Consider the following 23,687-nt stretch of genomic DNA (forward strand, 5'->3'; position numbering starts at 1 on the left):
ATCCTTTACATTTTTGTCAGAATATGGGTAAAAAGAAAGGTATTTTAATTAAACTGCATTTCCTTATTAGGGAAGTTCATTATCTTTCCAAATATATATTATCCATCTTCATTTTTCTTTATAAGTTCTCTAATTAAAACATTAGTTCTGGATCCCACTGACAATGTTCAAGTACTTAACATAACCACAGAGATATTAAAAATTATGTACTCAATCTCCAACATACTACAAACTATCCAAGGCAAATCATACTTTTAAAAAATTTAATTGTAGAAATGAATATTTTTTTAAAGATTTTTATTCATTTATTTGACAGAGAGATCACAAGTAGGCAAAGAGGCAGACAGAGAGAAGGAGAAGCAGGCACCCTGCTGAGCAGAGAGCCCGATGCAGGGCTCGATCCCAGGACCCTGAGATCATGACCTGAGCCGAAGGCAGAGGCTTAACCCACTAAGCCACCCAGGCGCCCTAGAAATGAGTATTTGAGTACATATAACATACTAAACTTTGTTTACACTAGTGATATTCATCTGCATATCATTTGGACTTCAATCCTCTAAGGCTTACATTATAAACCTATCTTATACTCAAGTAAATAGCAGCTGCTCACAGAGGTTAATTAACTTGTTAGAGAGGAAAAAAACTGGAATCTGAATCTGAACCCAAGGTTTCCAACCCCCATGTCTGTACTATCCCAAACTGTTCTCTAGGCTTTGAATACTCTTAACCCTTCTTAAAACCCTTCCCTCCTTTAGTTTCTATGGCACAGTCTACTCCTGATGTTCCTCCATCCTTTTAAACTATTTTTTCTGTTTCTTTCCTGGTTCCTCTTCCTCTTCCAGGGAATTTCTAGGCTTTAATGTCTCATCTTTAAGGTCGCTCAGTAAACAACAGAACCTGAGGAAATTCTAAATATAAAATAATAATGAACTGCTTCTTACTCATCACCATGACTTATGTAACACCCCTCTTCATTGGCTGTTCTCCTACAGCTGACATGCACATGTACATCTTCTCAGTTGACCTAAACTCCCTATCAACCTCCACCCTTTAAGAATGGAGTTTGCCAGAGTTTAGTTGCTGAACTTTCCTTCCTACCCTACCAACCCTCTGGGCACAAGCTCATCCATTTCTATGAGATCAACTACTATCTATTCACTGACGGCTCAAAAGATTTATCTACAGTTGAGGCTATTCTCTGAGCATCAGACTATATGCCTAACTGGGGGGAAAAAAATCCACATGGATGATATTTCCTAACCACATCCAAAACTTAATTCTTCATCTTTCCCTCTTCCTTTTTGTATTTCCTTTCTAACCAGTAATCCAAGTCATTGGGGATAATTGTAAAATTCTTCCCTCTGGTTCAAGTGATTCTGATTCCTTAATATTTGCAGCATCTGTCCCTTCTCTCTGTCCTTGTTGGGTTTCTTCTTTACCTCGTTTCTCACCTGAATCATTGGTATATAGAAGGAGCTTGAAAATATTTACTGAGTAAGAAAATAAACACATTTGTCCTGCTAAGGACAAGAAGCGTGTCTTACTCATTTTGGAGACCCAGAGCTGAGCCACCCAGATATCTACTGAATGATCATTCAGGGTTCTCATACCTGAATCAAACACTTAGGGAATAAGACCCAGAAATCCATTTTTAACAAGCTCTCTGATTCCTATCTAGTTAATCCAGCCAAGTCTTTATTTTCATGATGAAAGGGAACAAACTCAAAGACAGAAATGGAATTAAATAACTTTCTTGCCACTTCTATACAGACGTAGGATAAAGAGACCTCTCACAGACATGAATATAATTTTTGAATCATCTGCTACTATAACCTAAGCACTCTCTAACTCAGCATTCTCACTTAGTTAACATACTGCAATAGCCCACTTCTATCTTGTACACCCAATAAACTATTCTCTAGACAGCCAAAACAGAATTTCTAAAAGACAGATCAGAGCATGCTACTTTCTCCTCACCCCATTCCACATTCTAGGAATAGTTTGTCCTCATATTTTAAGAAGAAAACCCAAAACTTCTTACTCTGGTTTATAAAGCCCTACACAATCTGGCCTCTGCCTTTCCCTCTGGCCTCATCACCCTCACCCCCCCGCTCTTACTGTCTACACTGCAACCACACAGGCATTTTAGTTCCTAAAATACACCAAACTTTTTCCAGCCCTAACATTTTTGCATTTGCTATTTCGTCTGTCGAGGATGTTCTTCTCCTTGATCTTATCATGGGTAGCCCCTTGTTTCAATTCAGCCTCAGTTTAAATGTCCCTTCTCAGAGAGGCCTTCTCCAACCACTCAATCAAAAGTAGCCTTCCAGTCACAGGCTAGGACAACAATCTATTTTAATTTCCTACAAGGCATTTATCACAAGCTGGTATTCTCCCTGTTTATTTGTTTATTGCCTATCTCATGGCCACAGACTGTAAGCTCCATAACAGTAGTGAACCTGCCTTGACAGTAGATTCATTCATTCCTTTATGCTCAAGGCTTGAACAGTGCCTAGCATGCAGCAGATACTCAAAATTTATTTGTAATCAATCTACTCTTATTTGGAGATCATCACTGTTCTGATTTTATCTAAGGATAAATAACAAATTTCATGTTTTTTAATTTCAAAATTTAATCTATCAAATAAATCCAATTTGTCTACATTAACAGGAAAGAAAAATTCAAAAAAAATATTTTTTAGATATTCTAAATCAGATAATTATATAAAAAAATACATCTAGGGCGCCTGGGTGGCTCAGTGGGTTAAGCCGCTGCCTTCGGCTCAGGTCATGATCTCAGGGTCCTGGGATCGAGTCCCGCATCGGGCTCTCTGCTCAGCAGGGAGCCTGCTTCCCTCTCTCTCTCTCTCTGCCTGCCTCTCCATCTACTTGTGATCTCTCTCTGTCAAATAAATAAAAGGTCTTTAAAAAAAAAAAAAAAAAAATTTAAAAAAAAAAAAAAAATCTAAAAATTATATTCACATTAAATGAGGTTATATTTTTCCAGCCACTAGTTCAGGTCATTATAAAGTTTACTAGCACTGAGGAGGATAAAACCAAATGTCCATCAACCACTGAATGGATAAACAAATTGTGGTATATCCATATAAAGAACACTACTAAGCAGTAAAAAGGAATTAATTTTTACTGATATACACAAAGATATGGCTAAATCTTAAATTATGCTCAATGAAAGAAGCCAGGCCAAAAAAAAAAAAAAGAGTACAAACTATATGATTCTATTTATATATAAAGTTCTAAAAATAATGACAGAAAGCACCTCAGTGGTTATCTGGGGGTGGGGTATCCAGGAGAGAATAACAATGGGGAACTAGAAAACTTTCGGGAATGATAAACATTATTCATGATCTTGATTGTGGTGACTGGTATAATCATAGGACAAAACTATCAAGCTGCATACTTTAAATATGTGCAATATATTGAATGTCAATTATACCTTAATTAAAATTTTTTATTTTTAGAAATCAGATCAGATCACTCCCTCACTTAAAACCCTTCAATGACTTTTCATCCTCCAATAATAAAAAACAAAATTTGCTATAAGTTTTATCATTATAAGGGAGTTAACATTTAAATGAAATGAAGAGCAAACTAATGTCATAAACTGGTTACCAACAGCTAATAAAAACCAAAGGCATACTTCAATAGGTTTTAATTTTTAAATTCAAAAAAAGATGTAAATAATATATTCACAAACATTCATTTTATACTTCTAAATCAAAAAGCTAAATATGTGGTAAACTCTCACAATTACCTGTAGAAGGCGGTGATTTCTCTGGGTGTTTTGCATTTAAAAGTTTTCTGCTAATAAATATATAACCACAGGGACACGATTTACATGCAACAGGAACCTGTATAAAAATAAGAAAAAGTGTATTATTATTATTATTTTTCTTTTAAACTTTTCAGTGTTTATGTAGTCTTCTGAATTGAGTGATAAATTACCAAAGCATGAATCATAGACTTATTTAAACACCACTTCCTTAATCAAACTGAGACTGGTATTGTGTCTTGTACATCTTCACATTCTCCTAATGCTTTACAATACCATGTATATAGAAAATGCATGATAGGGGCACCTGGGTGGCTCATGGTTTAAGCCTCTGCCTTCGGCTCAGGTCATGATCTCAGGGTCCTGGGATCAAGCCCCGCATCGGGCTCTCTGCTCAGCAGGAAGCCTGTTTCCCCCGCCTCTCTCTCTCTGCCTGCCTCTCTGCCTACCTGTGATCTCTGTCAATAAATAAATAAAATCTTAAAAAAAAGAAAAAGAAAATGCATGATAAACATGTGCTGATGGGAAAACAGTAACAGAATCAGAACAAGGGAAACTATGTGGGAAAAAGGTAGTATTTCCTAAAATATCTGTTTGATAGCAGTTTATTAGCACCAACTGGAAAAGGGAACGTGGCTGGGAAGTAATTAAAGTAATTCCAGAATAAAAATGAGGACCCAACCGGAAGAGTGAGGATGGAAATAGAGAAAAGGTAGATGGGCCAGACATTTCAAAAGGGGAGAATACTTCCACTATTTTCCCAAAAAGAACAAAAGCATTAATTTGAAAGATATATGCACCTTTAGATTTATTGCAGCATTATTTATAATAGCCATGATATGGAAGCAACCCAAGTGTCCATCCATAGATAAATGGATGAAGATGTGAAACACACACACACACACACACACACACACACACACACACAGAATATTACTCAGACATAAAAAAAAGAATGAACTTTTGCCAGTTGCAACAACATGGACAAATCTAGAAAATATTATGCTAAGTGAAGTATGTCAGAAAACGACAAATATGAAATTATGAAATCTAAAAAACTTATGTATGAAATCTAAAAAACAAAACTAAAGAACAAACAAACAAAAGCAGAAAACAGACCCATAAATATAGAGAACAAACTGATGGCCCCTTGTGGGGGGTGGGGTTAGGGGAACAGGCAAAATGAGTGAAGGGAGTGGGAGGTATAGGTTCCTAATTTTAGAATAAGTAAGTCACTGGGTTGAAAAGTATAGCATAGAAAATACAGTCAATGGTACTGGAGTAGCCTTGTATGGAGACAGATGGTAGCTACATTTATCGTGAGCATAGCATAACCTACCTATAGGACTGTCAAAACACTATGTGGTACACTTGGAGCTAATGTATGCCAACGATACTTTCCTTAAAAAAAAATTTTTTTAAGGGAAAATACTGAAAATTACTCTAGTTCTAATAGGAGAGGACAATTACCACTAACAAATTAGAGAGGACAAATCAGCACTAACAAAAAAAGAATAGTTTACAACAACTACTTTGTGGGACAAAAGTATAGCACAAACAGAAGAGAATGTAGGAGGAGTCAAGATCAAGGATCTTTTAGTCTCAGCTCCAGGAAGGACACTGGATAAAGCTTAAGCTTTACAAACTTCTGTTTCTAAATGTGTACATTACAAGTAGCTCCTTTCTCTATTTCAAGTCTATGATTTTTCAAAAGCCAAATGTCACTAAAAATCATTTTTAAAATGTTTTGATTTCTCCACAATCATTTCACTCATATTAACTTTAATGATCCTTGAAATCAAGACATGTTCATGAAAAACCAGAAATTAATCTCAACAAAAAGTACTCACAAAATAATTTATGGTCAGAAAATTGCAATTCATCTTTTAAGATAAATTCCATTTGCCCACTGTTCTGCTTGTGTAAAAGTTTAGTTACAATTATAAAGCTTTTTATCCAGGATTGCCTGTGTGGCTCAGTCTGTTAAGTGGCTGACTCCTGATTTTGGCTCTGGTCATGATCTTGGGGTCCTGGCATTGAGCCCTGTGTAGGGCTCCATAATCCGTGGGCAGTCTGCTGAAGGATTCTCCCTCCCTCTTCCCTGACCTCAGTGCACGCTCTCTCTCTAAACTAACTAACTAAATAAATAATAGTAATAATAATAAAGCTTTTTATTCATGTATGTAAAGAATGCTTCAGAGTCTGAAATATAAATACTTGATCTTATTAAGCTAAATTAATATTTTGGCAAAATTCTTTTTCTTTTCATAAAAACACTGAACAAAGGATCTCTAGTTTGCATTTAAGAAAAATAACAATGACTCATAAAAATAATCAAACTCCAGATAGGTCAAATAGCAAGCTTTATAAAAAATTTGATGAGATTCTTTCATGCCAGGACAGAAAATGAAATGTTACATTTTTTAATACTGTAAAATGCAACCAAAATAGATGTTTGTCATTTTAAAAATTTCACATCTTCATAGAAACTAAACTCGAAGGTACTGACTCATTTCCTTTATACTTACACACATTATTAAGGACATTCACTGTAATATAAATTGTTTTAAATTACTGTTATCCAAAAAACACAGAGTCATGATGTTCTTATTCAAAAGATCCTTTGCTAATTTGCAAGCATTTTCTTCCAGCTACTAAAAATGAACAAATTTAAATTTAGGTCTCTGTATTATACACAAGAAAAATACATCAACACATATCCTAAATTAACAGAGGGCTGCACTTAGGTATCTGAGACATGTACATATGGCTTTGGGATGAAAGAATGCACAAACACTAATTGATAAGCTGATTATCACTCATTAGAGAGTGTTTTATGATCAAGAAAAATTTATGTGCCTGAGCTGAGTCACCCAAATAAAATTTTAAAATGGAAAACTCCTTCTCTCAATCCCAACTCTGAAAAAAATATAACCAACCGCATCACAACCCAAATCCTAGAAAAAGAAATATTAAATAGAGTGGACTTCAGTAATATTAATCTCTTCACAGTATAATTTGGTTTCAAACAAAAAAAAAACCAGTTGTAATGCCAACAATGATACTAACAAAAGTTCTAATTCTATACTCTCAGTGTTTTGAAATAGGGGGGGAAAAAAACCCAAGGTTTTGTTTATTGATGACTTATTAATAGTTCATCAATTTATTCCTTGAAAAGTACATTCAGGTTGTTTTTATGTTTACAAGTAAAACAGCTAAAAACAAGTAAAAGGTTAAAAAAAAAAAAGGGTTAAGGAAAAAGTGCAAGAAACCAGATCCTGGTCTTACATTGTTTCACTGATTCTTAAAAAAGTTTAAAATAACCACATTATAGAGAACTCATTTACATTCTTGCTGCTAAGGCAATCAAAGTGACCTACAGTAGACATATTTGCTACATAACACATAAAATTTCCTATAAATGGAAAGAAAAAGCTGCTCTATTTTTAAAAAAAAATTAAGGCAAAAGCAGAAACATACACAAAAGATACAAGGAAACTAACAAGAATCTTGAATATTACTACACACAAAATGGTTCAGTAATTTGAGCTACTGCATGTGAAACCTCTCGAAAATGAAAAGTATTGTGGTTTAGATGTTTCAGAATGGTATTTTCAACAGAGACATGTAAAGGAGATGTTATAAAACAACTGAAAATCTAGTTCTTTCTTGTTTGCTGATCTCTGTACCTGTTTTTAAACCTACACACACAGACACAGAACATATGTAAATCTATTCAAGTGGTGCAATCTTCTCAAAATTTAAAGATTTTACATACCCTTTTATGTTTATAAACTATTCCTAAATTCTATATTAATATTCATCAAACAACTTAGAATACCAGTAATCTAATGATGTTTAAAAAATGACTTCTGGATTATAATTGTTTTTAAGATTGTATTTATTTAGGGGTGCCTGGGTGGCTCAGTGGGTTAAGGCTCTGCCTTTAGCTCAGGTCATGATCTCAGGGTCCTGGGATTGAGCCCCTCATCAGGCTCTCGGCTCAGCAGGGAGCCTGTTTCCCTTCCTCTCTCTCTCTCTCTGCCTACTTGTGATCGCTGTCAAATAAATAAATAAAATCTTTTTTAAAAAAATATTTATTTATTTAATTGACACAGAGAGAGAGAGCAAGAGAGGGAACACAAGCAAGGGGAGTGGGAGAGGGAGAAGCAGGCTTCCAGATGAGCAGGGAGCCCGATGTGGGCCTCCATCCCAGGACCCTGGAATCATGACCAGAGCCGAAGGCAGATGCTTAATGACTGAGCCACCCAAGTGCCCCTATAATTTGTTTTCTTTTTTATAACTACAAAGAAGCTTGTACTCTCCAATAATTATAAAGTAAAAATTAATCTTTTATTTCCTTCAAACCAGTCACTTTTAGTAAAAGATATATCAATTTTAAGAATCACCAAAAGGGGCGCCTGGGTGGCTCAGTGGGTTAAGCCGCTGCCTTCGGCTCAGGTCATGATCTCAGGGTCCTGGCATCGAGGCCCGCATCGGGCTCTCTGCTCAGCAGGGAGCCTGCTTCCCTCTCTCTCTCTCTGCCTGCCTCTCCATCTACTTGTGATTTCTCTCTGTCAAATAAATAAATAAAATATAAAAAAAAAAAAAAAAAAAAAAAAAGAATCACCAAAAGTTTTAGGGATGCCTGGGTGGCTCAGTTGGTTCAGCCACTGCCTTAGCTCAGGTCATGATCCCAGGGTCCTGGGATGGAGTCCCACATTGGGCTCCTTGCTCAGCAGGGAGCCCGCTTCTCTCTCTGCTTCTGCCTGCCACTCTGCATGCTTGTGCTCTCTCTGACAAATACATAAATAAAAATCTTAGAGAAAAAAAAAAGAGGGGCGCCTGGGTGGCTCTCTGCCTTCAGCTCAGGTGATGATCCCAGGGTCCTGGGATCAAGCCCCACAACAGGCTCTCTGCTCAGCAGGGAGCCTGCTTCCTCCTCTCTCTCTGCCTGTCTCTCTGCCTACTTATAAATAGGCAAATAAATAAATAAAATCTTAAACAAATAAATAAATAAAATCTTAAAAAAAAAAAAAGAATCGCCAAAAGTTTTATTTAGCCCTTATATTCTCTTAAATATTTACAATAAAGAACAAAACCAACATTCAAAATTATGTAGCAGCTTCCCCCCTTCCCAAAAAATTCATATGTTTAAGTCTTAACCCCCAATATCAAGGTATTTGGAGGTTAGATAATCAGATTTAAAGTCATGGTGGTGGGGCCCCTCGTGATGGGATTAGTGGCCTTATAAGAAGGGAACCAGAAAGCTCTCTCTTTGCCAGATCTTGAACTTCTAGCCTCCAGAACTGTGAGAAAATAAGTTGCTATTGTATGAGCCAGTTAACCTATGGTATTTTGTTATGGCAGCTGAGGGAAAGGGAGGACATATTGTGTGCGTATAACAAAATTAATGTATGTTTATAAACAAACTGCTGATCACATTTTGTTGTACAATTACAGGGACTCCTAACAAGTTTATTGTCCTTTCCTTTTTCTTTAACCAGGATATTAAAAACAGGTTACTTTTTCCAAAAGATTAGTTTACGCCAAGTAAAACAAGGTCAAGGTTTGCAGTAACTTATGCCCTACAGACACTGGAATACATAAAGCATAACATGTCAACCTTATACTTCAGCACAGTTAACTGGAAAAAATGGAAATGATTTAAATATTGATACAATGTCCTGCAAAGAGACTTAAATTATGAAGTCCATTTTTCTTAGAATTTAACAAAATTAGTTTATGTGGTAAACTAAGTCAAATGGTAAGAATGGAAGTTTAACTCTACTTTGGAAAACATAACTAAATTGTTTTTTTACTGCATATTCAATAAACTCAGAACATCAATAAACTCTAATTCTCCTTGCACAATCTTCCTTCCTTGAATTTCTACCATGCCCATAAAAGATACTGAATAAAACATGTAACATTTTCGTTTACAAGATTTGATCAAGGTACAAGATTGCTCTTAAAGAATGTTCCGACATCAGCATGCTATTTTTAAAAAAGTCTCCAGCCATTTCAAATTACTCCTGATTTTAAAAAAAAAAAAAAAATTAAGGGGGAGGAGAGAAGTATTCATTTGGAGAAAATTCTCTCAGTAGAAAAGAAAAAAATCACACCCAGAGCTGCACACTGGCATGAAATAAGGGCCTTCGGATGGTTTTAATTCAGAGTTTTAACTCAATAGGTTGTAAGGAACGTCCATTATTCCAGTAAAGAATGAGGCATGCATAAAACTAAGAAACTGTAAAATGAGATTTTTAAATTACAACTATGACACTATTAATTTTGTGTAGAAAGGAGTCATTTAAATTTCATGAAACTACATATAAATTTTTAAAAAGATCATGAAGCAGAAACGCCAAATTTTTAACAGCGGATACGGTGGCGGGTGCGGGAAGTGAAGAGAGCCCAGAAGGAAAGGGCTTCAATGGGGGCGTTATTCAATAATGTTCCACAAAAACAATGTAAAGATCCACGATTATTTCCATCAAAAATATAAGAAATATATTTAGGAGGGAAAACGTCCAAATTCACCTAAACTTCAAATCATTGATTGCGGCCCCTTTTGTCACATTTAAGCGTCCGCCCCGGTCGCGGTGGAACAGTTTTGGGGTTCACAGTATACATCTGATGGGAACAAAGCAACCCTGCATGGCAGGAGGGGCGTTCGGAGCCTGGAGCCTGGACTCGGGAGTCGGGCACACCGGGCATTCTCGTCGCGGCAGAAGGGGACTGAAGGGGCCGTGCTCGTCCACTTAGGCCACTGTCCCCACACTCCCGCCGCTGTCACCCTGAGCCGGCCAGGCGACTCTGGGAGGCTCCGGAAGGGCGCCCGGTCCGCTCGGACAAACGCACGCCTCCCTCCCGCGCCACGGGCTGCAGGACACACACAGTTGCCCGGCTAACGCCTCCAGGTGGGGACCAGCCACTCAACCCCGGGAGTCCCCCTGGCATCCCCTCGGCTCAGCCCGGCCTCCCACCATGGACACCGAGCCCACGGGCCAGACCACCCGGCGAGGCGGCCTCTCCACAGCCAACCGCCGCCGACAACGGCCGCCTGCCCGCGCTCCCGCCCCGCCGGTCCCCGGGTCCGGCCCCCGGCGCCCACCTGTTGGTCGCACTCGGGGCACGATTTGGTGGCCATCTTCACTTTCTTGGCTCTAGTTGCAGACATGCTCTTCTCCAGCGGCGGCGGCGGCGGCTGTGGCAGTGGCTGTGGCGGCGGCAGCTCCGGCTCCTCCGGCTCCTCCCCTCGGATCTCAGCAGCCCAGCCTCCACCCGCCCGGTCCCCGCGGGCCAGACCGAGGATTGAACGGGAGCGCGCGCGTGTGCGCGAGCCCGGGCGGAGCCTGAGAGCAGCGGGGGCGGGGCAAGGCGTCCGCCCGCCGCGGCCACCGGCCTCTCGCGCCTGCTCCGCGGGACCGCGAAGCGTGCTCCCACCGGCACCGCGAAGCGCGCTCCCACCGGCACCGCGAAGCGCGCTCCCACGGGCACCACTCAGGTCCTCGAGAGCGTCCAGATTCTCACGAGAGACCTCCTGAACCGTCCGGCTGCTATAACCGTCCGGTTATGGCCACGCCTTCTCACGGCCGGCCACGCCTTCTCACGGCCGGCCCCGCGGACGGCGCGGGGGCGTGGTTAGGGCGGGACTCGGCCGTAACGGGCGTCGGGTTTGACCAACGAATGCACAGGAGGGCGGGCCTGGTGCGGGGCACGCCCTCTCCCCGGGAGGAAGGAGAACGTGAGTGAAAGAGGTGGAAGGGAAAGTGCTTACACAGGTCCTGGCATTTAATACACTTCAATAAATGTTAGCAACTCTAATCGCTGAGGAATTGTAATAGACACCTGCTGAGTCTGCTATATACCAAGCCCTAGACTCGACACTAAGACGTAAAATTCAACGTTAAGTCAAATATTTATTGAAGAAAGGTCAATACTGCCAGACAAATATAAATACTAGGAAATGCCCGCCCTCGAAAAATATCCAGACTACTGTGGTACATGGCCTAACTAGAATACAGCAGAACTGGATTGTTGATGGGAGGAGTAAATTGGTTGACTATTTAGAGCTGTATATAAAAATTTACAATCCTCAGGATGCCTGGGTGGCTCAGTCGGTTAAGCAGCTGCCTTTGGCTCAGGTCATGATCCCAGGGTCCTGGCATCAAGCCCCACATCGGACTCCTTGCTGGGCGGGAACCTGCTTCTCCCTCTCCCTCTCCCTCTGCTTGCTTGCCTGCCTGCCAATCCCCCTGCTTGTGCTCTCACTCACTTTCTCTCTCTCTCTCTGTCAAATAAATAAAATCTTAAAAAAAAATTTACAATCCTCTTGGTCTTTGACCTAGCCTTATAATCTAGCAATTCCGCCCTTAAGAATCTGTGCAAAAGATATTTTCCACCTGTACTCAAATCCATTTGTGCAAAGATGATGTGCTTTGTGGCACTGCTTGTCAGAGCAAAATGAGAAACACCCCAGATGTCCAACAACAAATTGCTTGAGCAAGTTAAGATATGCATACAACAGAATATTCCTGCAACTCTTTAAAGAATGAAATAGGTCTATGTGAACTGATACAGTGATCTCCAAAATTCAGTTAATTGGAAAAACAAAGCATAGAACTCCCTTAAGATTGTGCAAAAATAATGCGAAAATGTATTTATACTTGCATATGCATTAAGAAACTGGAGAAAAGGAACTGGGGGACAGCCGTAGGAGGGAGAATTATTTTTCATTCCATATCCTTTTATTTTATTTTATTTTTCTACTAGGTAAACCTAGTATGGCCTTTTCCCCCATAAAGGGATAAGGATTTGAACACAACTACTGAGGTACTGAGGAAGCCAGCAGACCCACCGTTGAAGAAGGAGTTAGTTGTCCTAGAAAGCTTTGTAGAAAAGTTGTCACAAAAGCTGAATCCCTAAGGATGTCAACTGGTGTTCTTAATCAAAAGTGAAGCTGTACTGGGCAGATGGGACAGTAAGCAAAGGCAGAGAGGTCAGCAATTTGGTGTTGTGTAACACCAAAACCAGAGCAAAGAGTTAAGGCTGGGGAAGTGGGCCATATCTAGTTATGCAGGTTTTTGCTACCATGGGAAGAAGTTCAAGCCTCATCTTGAGGGCAATGGGGGACGTTAGGGAGTAATAGGATTCGATTTGAATTTGAGAATGACTGGTCCTGCAAAATACGTCAAGTATCAGACCTGAGGAAAGAAAGGTCAGGGGCACCAGGATATCTCAATCAGTTAAGCGGCTGCTTTCAACTTGGGTCATGATCCCAGAATCCTGGGATGATGCCCCATATCCCACTCCCTAATCAGCAGGGAGTCTGCTTCTCCCTCTCCCTCTTTGCCCCTCCCCCATGCCGTGCGCGTGTGCGCGCACACACACACACACTCTCTCTCTCTCCCTCTCTCTCTCTCTCAAATAAATGAAATAAATATAATGAAATATATATATATAATGAAATCTTAAAGAAAAAGTAAGTAAAGGAGGAGAGGGGAGGGATTAAAAAAAAGAATGAAGTCCATAGTATTAGAGCTTGAGGAGCCATTTTGCTGGGGAGGGAGTGATCAGAGATATTTCCAGCATGACTCTGAAGTTTCTATGGCAAAGGACTGGAGGAATAGAAGTAACAGTGGAAGATAGTGCTGCAGCTTTCCAAGAATGGTGTGGAGCATAAATCAGAAATCTAAGCCCTGCCATCCAGACCCTGAGGCATTTTCTGAAAGTTTCATTTGAATTGGTCCATTTTCTGGAAATTTCCTCAAAAGGCCACTTGGCTGGGGTAGGTGTTAAGAAAGAGGTCTTTTTTTTTTTTTTTTTTTAATTTATTTGACAGACAGAGATGACAAGTAGGCAGAGAGGCAGGCAGAGAAAGAGGAGGAAGCAGGCTCCCCTCGGAGCAGAGAGCCTGATGTGGGGCTCGATCCCAGGACCCTGGGATCATGACCTGAGCCGAAGGCAGAGGCTTTAACCCACTTAGCCACCCAGGCACCCAAGGAAGAGGTCTTTAACTTTATGGGGTTTCTGAAATGGTTCATGTGCCAGAGACTGAGAGTTGGTTGATGTAAACTTCATCTAGGTCCCCCTTTCTCTCTAGCCACCTTCTAGCTAAGACTAGAAGATCATGGTCTGGCCTATTAGATATAAACCTGCCTGCTGAGTAGGATTTTTTAGAAAGGTTCTGAGTTCTTGATAAAAATGAACGGATTAATGTAAAAAAAAACTTTGTCTTTTGCCTTTTGCACTTTTTGTGCTTTGCCTTTCACACTTTTTCTTACTATCTGTGGAGTAATGAACATGAGACCCTAAAGGTACAGAAGCCATCTTATGACATGAGACAATGAGGTGTTGTGCTAGTTAGTTATCTACTGTTATGTAACAAATTACACCAAAACGTGGTGGCTTAAAACAGCAAACACTTATTATCCCACTTTCTGTGGGTCAGAAATCCAGGTGTGGTTCTGCAGTCTCACCTGAATGCTCAGCTAGGGGGGATCCACTTCTAAGCTTACTCTTTTGATTGTTGGCACGCCCCACTGTCCCTCATCACATCCACATAGTCTCTTCACAACATGGCAATTGTAAGTTGTCTCACAATATGACAATTTGGCTTTCCCTAGAAAAAAGAATGAGAAAGGGGCACCTGGGTGGCTCAGTGGGTTAAGCCTCTGCCTTCAGCTGAGGTCATGATCTCAGGGTCCTGGGATGGAGCTCCACATCCAGCTCTCTGCTCAGCAGGGAGCCTGCTTCCCCCTCTCTCTCTGCCTGTTTCTCTGTCTACTTGTGAACTCTCGCTGTCAAATAAATAAATAAAATCTCAAAAAAAAAAAAAAAAAAGAATGAGAAAGAACGTGCATGAAAGAAGCCACATTCTTTTTATAACTTAATCTCAGAAGTGGCATCCCCTTACTTCTGCTATATTCCATTAGAAGCTAGAGGTACCTGGGTGGCTCAGACAGTTAAGTGCCCAACTTTTGATTTTGGCTTAGGTCTTTGATCCCCCCACCCCCCACGGGAGTCAGGCTCCCTGCTCTGCAGGAAGTCTGCTTGAGGATTTCCTTCCCTCTGCCTTGACACACCTCCTTGCACGCATATACTTGCATGCTCTCAAATAAATCTTGTTTTGTTTTTTTAAAAGATTTTATGTACTTATCTGACAGAAAGAGATGGAGAGATCACAAGTAGGCAGAAAGGGAGGGGGAAACAAGGTTCCCTGCTGAGCAGAGAACTTGAAGCAGGGCTCAATCCCAGGACCCCAAGATCATGACCTAAGCCAAAGGAAGAGGCTTAACCCAGTGAGCCACTCAGGTGCCCTCAAATAAATCTTAAAAAAAAAAAAAAAAAAAAGCTAGTCACCCAGCCCACACTCAGAGGAGATTACACAAGGGTAAGAATACCAAGAGGCAGGGCTGTCTACCCCAGATGCCATGCATGGAACTATGATCAATCCACTAAGGATGAACAAAAAGCTAGGAAGTGGGGCGCCTGGGTGGCTCAGTAGGTTAAAGCCTCTGCCTTCGGCTCAGGTCATGATCCCAGGGTCCTGGGATCGAGTCCCGCATCGGGCTCTGTGCTCAACAGGGAGCCTGCTTCTCTCTCTCTCTCTCTCTCTTTCTCTCTCCCTGCCTCTCTGCCTACTTGTGATCTCTGTCAAATAAATAAATAAAATCTTAAAAAAAAAGCTAGGAAGTGCCTGGGTCCCTGACTGCATTGTTAAGTAACTACCCCAGTTATGGCCTGTCTCCCTAGATTCCTTATAATGTGAAAGAGGGAAAATAGTTCAAAATAAGACACAGCTCCACCCCCACCAGAAGAGAGAAGAAGAAGAACATCAAATGTTGGGGGGAAGAGGGTATAAAATGGTGTAATCTCTTTGGGAAAAGGTCTAGAAAACTAAATATACACATAGCCTATGACCTGGTATTGACAATCTTAGGTATTTATCCAAGAGAAATGAAAACAAATGTCCACAAAAAGACTTGTGCAAGAATATTCACAACAGCTTTATTTATAATAAGCTCAAACTGTGAAAAAAATTCCACAAATGCTTCAAACAGGTAAATAGAAAAATTGTTATATTCATTTCATGGAATACTAGTCAACTTTTTCTTTTTTTAAAGATTTTTTATTTATTTATTTGACAGAGAGAAATTACAAGTAGGCAGAGAGGCAGGCAGAGAGAGAGAGGAGGAAGCAGGCTCCCTGCTGAGCAGAGAGCCCGATGCGGGACTCAATCCCAGGACCCTGAGATCATGACCTGAGCCGAAGGCAGCAGCTTAACCCACTGAGCCACCCTGGCGCCCACTAGTCAACTTTTAAAAGGAATGAAATATTGGTACATACAACAAAATGGATTAATTTCAAAAACATGATGCTTAGTTAAAGAAGCCTTACACAAAAGAGCACATACTATACAATTCCATTTATGTGTACTTCTAGAACAGCCAAAACTATTTCAAGGTAGAAAAAAATCAGAGCAGTGTTTGCCTTTAGGGATAAGAGTGGGGATAAATGAAAAGGTATGAAAGAATGTTCTGGGCTGACAGTAATAGTCTATATCTTCATAGGGGTTTGTGTTACACAAATATTTGCATTTATCAAAACATACTAAACAGTACAATTAAGATTTGGACATTTTATCAAATTTAAATTTACAAGAACAAGAGCCTGAAAGCAATATTGGACTCTAGGTAATGACAGGTATGCTGAAGTATTTAGGGTGAAATGTGCTAATGTCTACTACTTTACATTACAATTCATATTTTAAAAAGGATAGTTACATGAGTAGATAAGTGATAAAGCAGAGTAAAATGTCAAATCGTACAATCTAGGTGATTGGCATACAGGTGTTTACTGTAAAATTTGGGTATTTTGTATGTCTGAAAATTTTTGTAAGTTACAGTAAACAAAATCTACTTATTTAAGCCACTGCTCGTTAGGTTTTCAATGATCTGCTATCAACATATTCCTTACTTAAACTGATACCAAAACAAGGGTTTTCTACAAAGTGGATGAGACTGGCCCTGACACTTATTCATTCATTTAACAAACATTTATTAGGTACTTACCATGTGCTGGACATTGTGCTCTTGATAGGGGTATGACCTTGTGAGCAAAAAAGTCCCCACTATTGTGAATTTTATAATCTAGCACAGAAGATGACAAACACATACTATCACACAAATAAACATATAACTACTGTGATTATAGTTATGAAGGAACCATCCTGGAGTCCTAAGGCCATGACAAGGGGACCTGACCTACAGTATGGTGGGGTAATCAAGTAAGACGTCCTGGAGGAAATGTGTGTGACAGGCAGTTAATGACATGAAGACCAGTAAGCAGCATGAACAAATTAACTGAGGTCAAAGGAAGTGAAAGGAGGCTCCTGTGGCAAAAGCACCAACAGAAAGAGGAAGACAGAGTCCAACACACTGACAGGTCCTAGAAGAGTCCACTTTCCACTGGGCTTTGGACGCTATCTCTGTGCCCAAGATCTTTCATGCATACCATTAAAGTGGCTATAGGTGCTCTAGTCTCACTTAAGCAATTAGATCAAGGCAGGAAGTTCTTTAATAACAGCTATTATGTATATAATAAACCAAAATTCAAAATCACTTTTTTGTTTTGTTTTTAAGTAAACTCTACCCCAGTATGGGGCTCTAACTCATTACAGTAAGATCAAGAGTTGCATGCTTTACTGACTGAGCCAGCCAGATTCCCCTGAAAGCCACTACTTACTCCTTTTTTTGGTTGATGTTAATTTATTTATTTGACAGACAGAGATCACAAGTAGGCAGAGAGGCAGAAGGGCAGAGAGAGAGGGAAGCAGGCTCCCCGCGGAGCAGAGAGCCTGACTTGGGGCTCCATCCCAGGACCCTAGGATCATGACCTGCCAAAAACAGAGCTTAACTCACTGAGCCACCCAGGTGCCCTGCCACTTCTTACTCCTTTTGCAATCAGGACCCAAGCTACCTCAGGGACATGGTGGGAAGATAAGATATAGCAACCTCCACCTCCACTCCTTTCTTTTGACACTCAACCAAGGAGCTTTTGAAAGCTTTGTTTTTGGAGCACTAAGAAGGTATTTACTATCTCACATAACCAAAATACACTAATAGTAGTTCAGGTACAACTCAATCCGTGTGTTTTCTCACAATGAACAAGGGTTCATTTCTGCCTCTCAAGTCTATACCCCTTTTTGGAGGGGGTAAGGATAATTGATAGGATAATTCAACATCCTATAATTAACTGCTCCTTTCCCTCTCCCATCACATTTCACTGGTTCTTCTTGGAAGAAACCACTCATTTGGAGTGAACAGGGATATCTGCTTTTTTTTTTTTTTAAGATTTTATTTATTTATTTGACAGAGATCACAAGTAGGGAGAGAGGCAGGCAGAGAGAGAGAGAGAGAGAGAGAGAGAGAGAGAGAGAAGCAGGCTCCCTGCTGAGCAGAGAGCCTAATGCGGGACTCGATCCCAGGACCCTGGGATCATGACCCGAGCTGAAGGCAGAAGCTTTAACCCACTGAGCCACCCAGGGGCCCCACTGCTGACTATTTTAAACAAAAGTCCATCATCCAGCTCTGGAAGTCTAACGAGAGGTCTGAGAAGTGAGGGAAGGATGGATGGCCACAAAGCAACTACTACCCAAAGTAACTATACACCACCACTTTCTTCCACATTGGCCAACCTTATGTGACCATTTGACATCACCCTTGTGCTTGCTGACTTTCATATAAAGTCCTTCCCACACCTCTGGTTTTAGCCTCGTTACCCTATCAGTCTGAGCTAAGTCTCAGGCTTCATTCTTGATGCATTCTTCATTCTTGAGAAGGAATTCACAACAACATTGACAGATTCCTTGACAACCCAAGGATGGAGCAGTAAAATCAGCAGGTGACTCCAGACCAGGGCACCGAGCCAGGGGAGTAAATTAGAGCTGAAAGACAAAAACACTCTGCTCACAAAGCCTTGTGTCATAGTACTTGGGCTGCTTCTACCCAAAGGAAGGGACATCTTTTTTTTTTTTTTTTTTTTTTAATTTGCAATAATGCATCCCGTGGTCTTTAATTCTTTGGCTCACAGTCAAATTCTACTTTAGGGGATTTCCATTCCATCTTTCCCTCCATTCCTTTTCCTCCCTCCTTCCCTCTATGTCTCTCAAGTAAAATCCATTCCAGATGCCTTTTCCTCACCTCTTAGCTTTTAGGATTCCTTAGCTATTCTTCACAGATTAGACACAGTAGATCATCAGAAGGGAGAGAAGCAGGAAGAGAACCATCCCAATATCTTTACCCCAACTTAATCCATGAATGACAGAAGTAACTACATCTAGCTACATAATCATAAAAAGGCCCTTAATAATGGTCTCTGATAACGCCACTTATATATTTTTTTAAAATAATCATGGACGAAGGATTGGCTTTGTGTGACAGAATAAGTATTATCACTCAAAAGCACCAGTATGCCATGTCTACTGTGTGCACGGCTCTTGTATCAGAAACATGCTTTCACTTCTTTACTCAAAAAATATCTTCGGGGCGCCTGGGTGGCTCAGTGGGTTAAGCCGCTGCCTTCGGCTCAGGTCATGATCTCAGGGTCCTGGGATCGAGTCCCGCATCGGGCTCTCTGCTCAGCAGGGAGCCTGCTTCCTCCTCTCTCTCTCTGCCTGCCTCTCTGCCTACTTGTAATCTCTCTCTGTCAAATAAATAAATAAAATTAAAAAAAAAAAATATCTTCTGAGGGGCACCTGGGTGGCTCAGTGGGTTAAAGCCTCTGCCTTCAGCTCAGGTCATGATTCCAGGGTCCTGGGATCAAGCCCCACATCGGGCTCTCTGCTCAGTGGGAAGCCTGCTTCCCCCTCTCTCTCTGCCTGCTTCTCTGCCTACTTGTGATCTCCGTCTGTCAAATAAATAAATAAAATCTTTAAAAAAATCTTTAAAAATCTTAAAAATATATATATATATATATATATATCTCTTCCGAAAGCCTGAGAGCTTTTGCTTATTCCCCTAAAACCCTCTTTACCCAGATTTTTGCATGGCTGAGTCCTAAGCATCTTTCACACACACATACACTCTGGGTTGTTCCACATTCCTCCAATGAAGAAGCTCAAAACTCAGGGGCAGCCTGTAGTTTTCCAGTATATTAGGTATCTTGCAGTCTTCATGTTCTGCCAGGGTCTGGGAAGGTATCAAGTTGAGCCATATGAAACTGCCTTAATATAAAAATGAAAATGTTGCGTTTTTCAGAAAAAGAAAAGTTTTATTCAACCAAAATACACACTATTAGCATTAACTGCTTTCCCCCAATGATAAATTTCTCCAAATATATTTAAAATTCAGCATTGTTGAGAAGGAGTTGCCGCCGGAGCCGCTGGAGGGGACCATGGCCAACTGTGAACGCACCTTCATTGCCATCAGGCCTGATGGGGTCCAGCGCAGCCTCGTGGGAGAAATCATCAAGCGTTTGGAGCAAAAGGGATTCCGCCTCGTTGCTATGAAATTAATTCAGGCTTCTGAAGACCTTCTCAAGGAGCACTACATCGACCTGAAGGACTGTCCCTTCTTTACCGACTTGGTCAAGTACATGCAGTCAGGGCCTGTGGTTGCCATGGTCTGGGAGGGCCTGAATGTGGTGAAGACAGGCCAAGTGATGCTTGGGGAGACCAACCCTGCAGACTCCAAGCCTGGGACCAGCCGTGGGGACTTCTGGATCCAAGTTGGCAGGAACATTATCCACGGCAGCGACTCCATGGAGAGTGCGGAAAAGGAGATTGGCTTGTGGTTCCAGCCTGAAGAGCTGGCGGATTACAAGAGCTGTGCTCAGAGCTGGATCTACGAGTGACCGGAGAGCAGACCTCCATTTTTTCATTCCATTCCATTCCCTCTCCCTCCCCTGAGCAGGGGGCCAGGCTCTAACAAATTCACTTAATTTTGAGACCTTCCTTCTAACCTGGAGGGCATCTCCTGGAGCTGGGTGTGCTCACTGTACAGTATTATGTGCTGCTGTCAAATTAAAATATTTCATCCCCCCCCCCAAAAAAAACACAATTCAGCATTGTTAAAATTTATTCAAATCCTTCGATTACTGTTCTCTATTAGAGAGTGCTCTGTTTCTTAGAGTTTAAAATGATGACAAATGATACATAATTTCAAGTTCTTTACAATAAGATGCTACTGTTAGGTTTTGCCTGAGTTAAAAGTAATGGAATACTCTCTTTGCAGACCACCATACAGTTACCAGAACCATCTTTTCGGTTGCAATGATGGTTTTAACACACTTGGTAACTTCTCCAACATCCAACCATCATCCAGACCACTTTCATTTTTTGTCAAAGTTTATGATATTCTCTAAAATAGGCCTCTGCTCTTTCAAATCTTAAGGTATGAGCACATCTCTAATCATCTCAGTTTGTGATCCTCCATCAGCTGGTGTTACCTACCCATTTGTCCAACTTTTTCACCTTTCCTATTGCAGCCAGGTGTCGAGAAATTGTTGTAGCAGAAACTCCTAAGTCTGCTGCGAGGCCTCGAATTGCTGTTTTGGGGTTAGCTTCCACCATGGCTCTCAATTGATCTTCATTTAAAACAGATCTGGGTCTCCCTCGAGGCTCATTTTTCAGACTCAGATCCCCAGAACGAAACTTTTCGAACCACCACCGGATAGTCCTTTCACTAACAGAGCCTTTTCCAAAGACAGAATTGATGTTTCTACTTGCTGTGGCTGCACTGTGTCCTAGTTTAAATTCATATAAAAATAGTATTCGCAAATCTTTCAAAGATATGGTACTGTTCACTTCTGTGGAGGAAATAAATAATAAAAATTCAGCCATCAAAGAAAACTGAAGACCATAATATCATTATGAATACCAAACAATACAACTGAAAATAAACCTGACATCAACTTTATCAATCACGGTCAAGTTTCAACTAGTTAAATATCAGCAATTTCATCTGAAGGATACATGTTTTCATCACTGTGTTCTGCTGCCATAAGTTTATATCAGGCAGATGACTTTACAGTAGGAATACAATTTCCAGTGATTTTATAACATCACCATAAAAGAAATAAATATGAGTTTATTTATTGAACTAAAATATGAGTTCTGCTTTTAAATCTAGGAACTTAGGTCTGTCACACAATTTTTTCAGTACTATCAAATTAAGATCTCAGATCAATTTAATGCTTGGAAAAAATTTCTCCCATAACGGATTGATAAATACCTGCTTCTGATGTTTTCCGACAAAAGTATTCATAGGTTTTCCTTTCCCCCATTTCACATGATCTGAATGACTGCTACTTCACAAGTTCTTTATATTTTCTAAATCCTTATTTACTATGGAATTTTTCTTCTTTTGCCTAGTTCACTTTTTTGGGCTTCATAGTTAATTTTGGTGGAAATGAATGAAAATAATATTTCAGGGATATGAAAGATCTGTTTTCCATTTTCTCCTGGCATTCAAGTATTCTAATGGCCCTAGGGTCCACTGCCCATTGGACTTTTTAAAAACTATAACCATAACATACATGTGCCCTAAACCTACCAAAGGTTAAAAAGGAGAGGGAGAGAGTTAAGAGGGATTAATTCAGCAAAATTCCAATCTGGACAATGTTTGGGAGAAATCTTGAGGTAGGAAGAGGAAGTTTTTCTTTTCAGCAGCTTTAATTTTAACCCCTTTTAAGTATATATTACTCCAATAGTAACTTTTCTGCCTTTTTCCTCCCCTATGCTTCCAAGACAATAAAGTGGAAAAGAATTCTATTTCTTTCTACCATCACTTGAGTTCTAAACTGTTTGAAATAAGTTGATAATCTTCTTTACAAACGCAGAAAAAAAAATTCTGACCTCAACCATAATATATTGTTACAAATATAAATATATACATATATTGCAATTGTAATATAAATATTAGGAAGGTGAGCACCTTTATTTTAGCCCCTAAGTCACTGAAAGCAATTACCCTATTATTCATAAAGGGAACAGGAATAGGGAGAGAGGTTTCCCATCATATACTACTATATTAGTAGGTTTAATTAATGCAAGAAGCCACCTCTTCCACTTCTAACACAGTACTTGAGATATAACCAAAAGACAAAACTTGTTTTAATACAGAGCTAAATCCAAAAGCAAAAGAGAATTTCCCAAGTGCAAAAAAGTAGGAAACACTAAAAAAAACCCACAGGGGTGAAGGGGCACGTTAACAGAATTCATATCTCAGAACTACATACAAATAATGGAGCAATCTGAAACAGACACATTTTAAGAAAAAAGTATGACTTAAAGCATGCCTTTAGGGGCACCTGGGTGGCTCAGCGGGTTAAGCCGCTGCCTTCGGCTCAGGTCATGAACTCGAAGTCCTGGGATTGAGCCCCAGCTCTCTGCTCAGCAGGGAGCCTGCTTCTTCCTCTCTCTCTGCCTGCTTCTCTGCCTGCTTGTGATCTCTCTCAATAACTCTCTCTCAAATAAATAAATAAAATCTTTTAAAAAATAAATAAATAAATAAAGCATGCCTTTAATGTTCAAAGAGAAAACAAAGAAATAGGTTTCACTAAGCAAGAACAGGCCATTGTAAAAGAAAAAAACTCCCACATTATATTTAGTTGTCACATTTCCTTAGTTTCCTCCAATCTCTGACAATGCCTTGGTATTCCCTAATTTTCATGACCTTGACTCTTGAAGAGTACTGATTGCTTTACCTTGTCAAGTACATTTCATTTTGGTTTGGCTAATGTTTTCTAATGACTAGACTAAGGTTATACATTTTTGGCAAAAATACAAAGAAATGATGCATCCTTTATCATGGGTTTCAAGATGTGAATATGTTTTGTTATTGTGATGTTCACCTTGATCACGGACTAAGATAAATTTTGGCAGGCT

General features: G+C 40.2%; 3 protein-coding genes across 4 annotated transcripts in view; 1 reads left to right on the forward strand and 2 right to left on the reverse strand.

Annotated features, from left to right (window-relative positions):
• Positions 1 to 11,387, reverse strand: part of LOC116579745 (UPF0547 protein C16orf87) — a 32,275-nt gene extending 20,888 nt beyond the window's left edge. For both annotated transcript variants that reach the window (XM_032325434.1, XM_032325433.1), the window contains exons 1-2: positions 10,911 to 11,387; positions 3,776 to 3,872 (exon numbers count right to left, since the gene is read on the reverse strand). In XM_032325434.1, the coding sequence (XP_032181325.1) occupies positions 3,776 to 3,872; positions 10,911 to 10,976 (163 nt within the window). In that variant the 5' untranslated portion in view covers positions 10,977 to 11,387. The remainder of the gene's footprint in view (positions 1 to 3,775; positions 3,873 to 10,910) is intronic.
• An 8,781-nt stretch (positions 11,388 to 20,168) lies between these two features.
• LOC116579884 (nucleoside diphosphate kinase A-like) lies at positions 20,169 to 20,682 on the forward strand. Its single transcript, XM_032325818.1, has one exon. The coding sequence runs from the start codon at positions 20,195 to 20,197 to the stop codon at positions 20,651 to 20,653; it is 459 nt and encodes a 152-aa protein (XP_032181709.1). The 5' UTR covers positions 20,169 to 20,194; the 3' UTR covers positions 20,654 to 20,682.
• Positions 20,683 to 21,175: 493 nt separating this feature from the next.
• LOC116579885 (histone-lysine N-methyltransferase SETMAR-like) overlaps positions 21,176 to 23,687 on the reverse strand; it is a 29,997-nt gene continuing 27,485 nt past the window's right edge. Inside the window, exon 3 of the mRNA XM_032325819.1 lies at positions 21,176 to 21,607. Within this exon, the coding sequence (XP_032181710.1) occupies positions 21,234 to 21,607 (374 nt within the window). The 3' untranslated portion in view covers positions 21,176 to 21,233. The remainder of the gene's footprint in view (positions 21,608 to 23,687) is intronic.

Source organism: Mustela erminea, chromosome 19 (genome assembly GCF_009829155.1).
Source record: "Mustela erminea isolate mMusErm1 chromosome 19, mMusErm1.Pri, whole genome shotgun sequence".
In the NCBI taxonomy this organism is placed as follows: Eukaryota; Metazoa; Chordata; class Mammalia; order Carnivora; family Mustelidae; genus Mustela; species Mustela erminea.

What these genes read in the sequence shown, in the direction of transcription:
- LOC116579884 (XM_032325818.1), top strand. Translation starts at nt 20,195, where the DNA reads ATGGCCAACTGTGAACGCACCTTCATTGCCATCAGGCCTGATGGGGTC.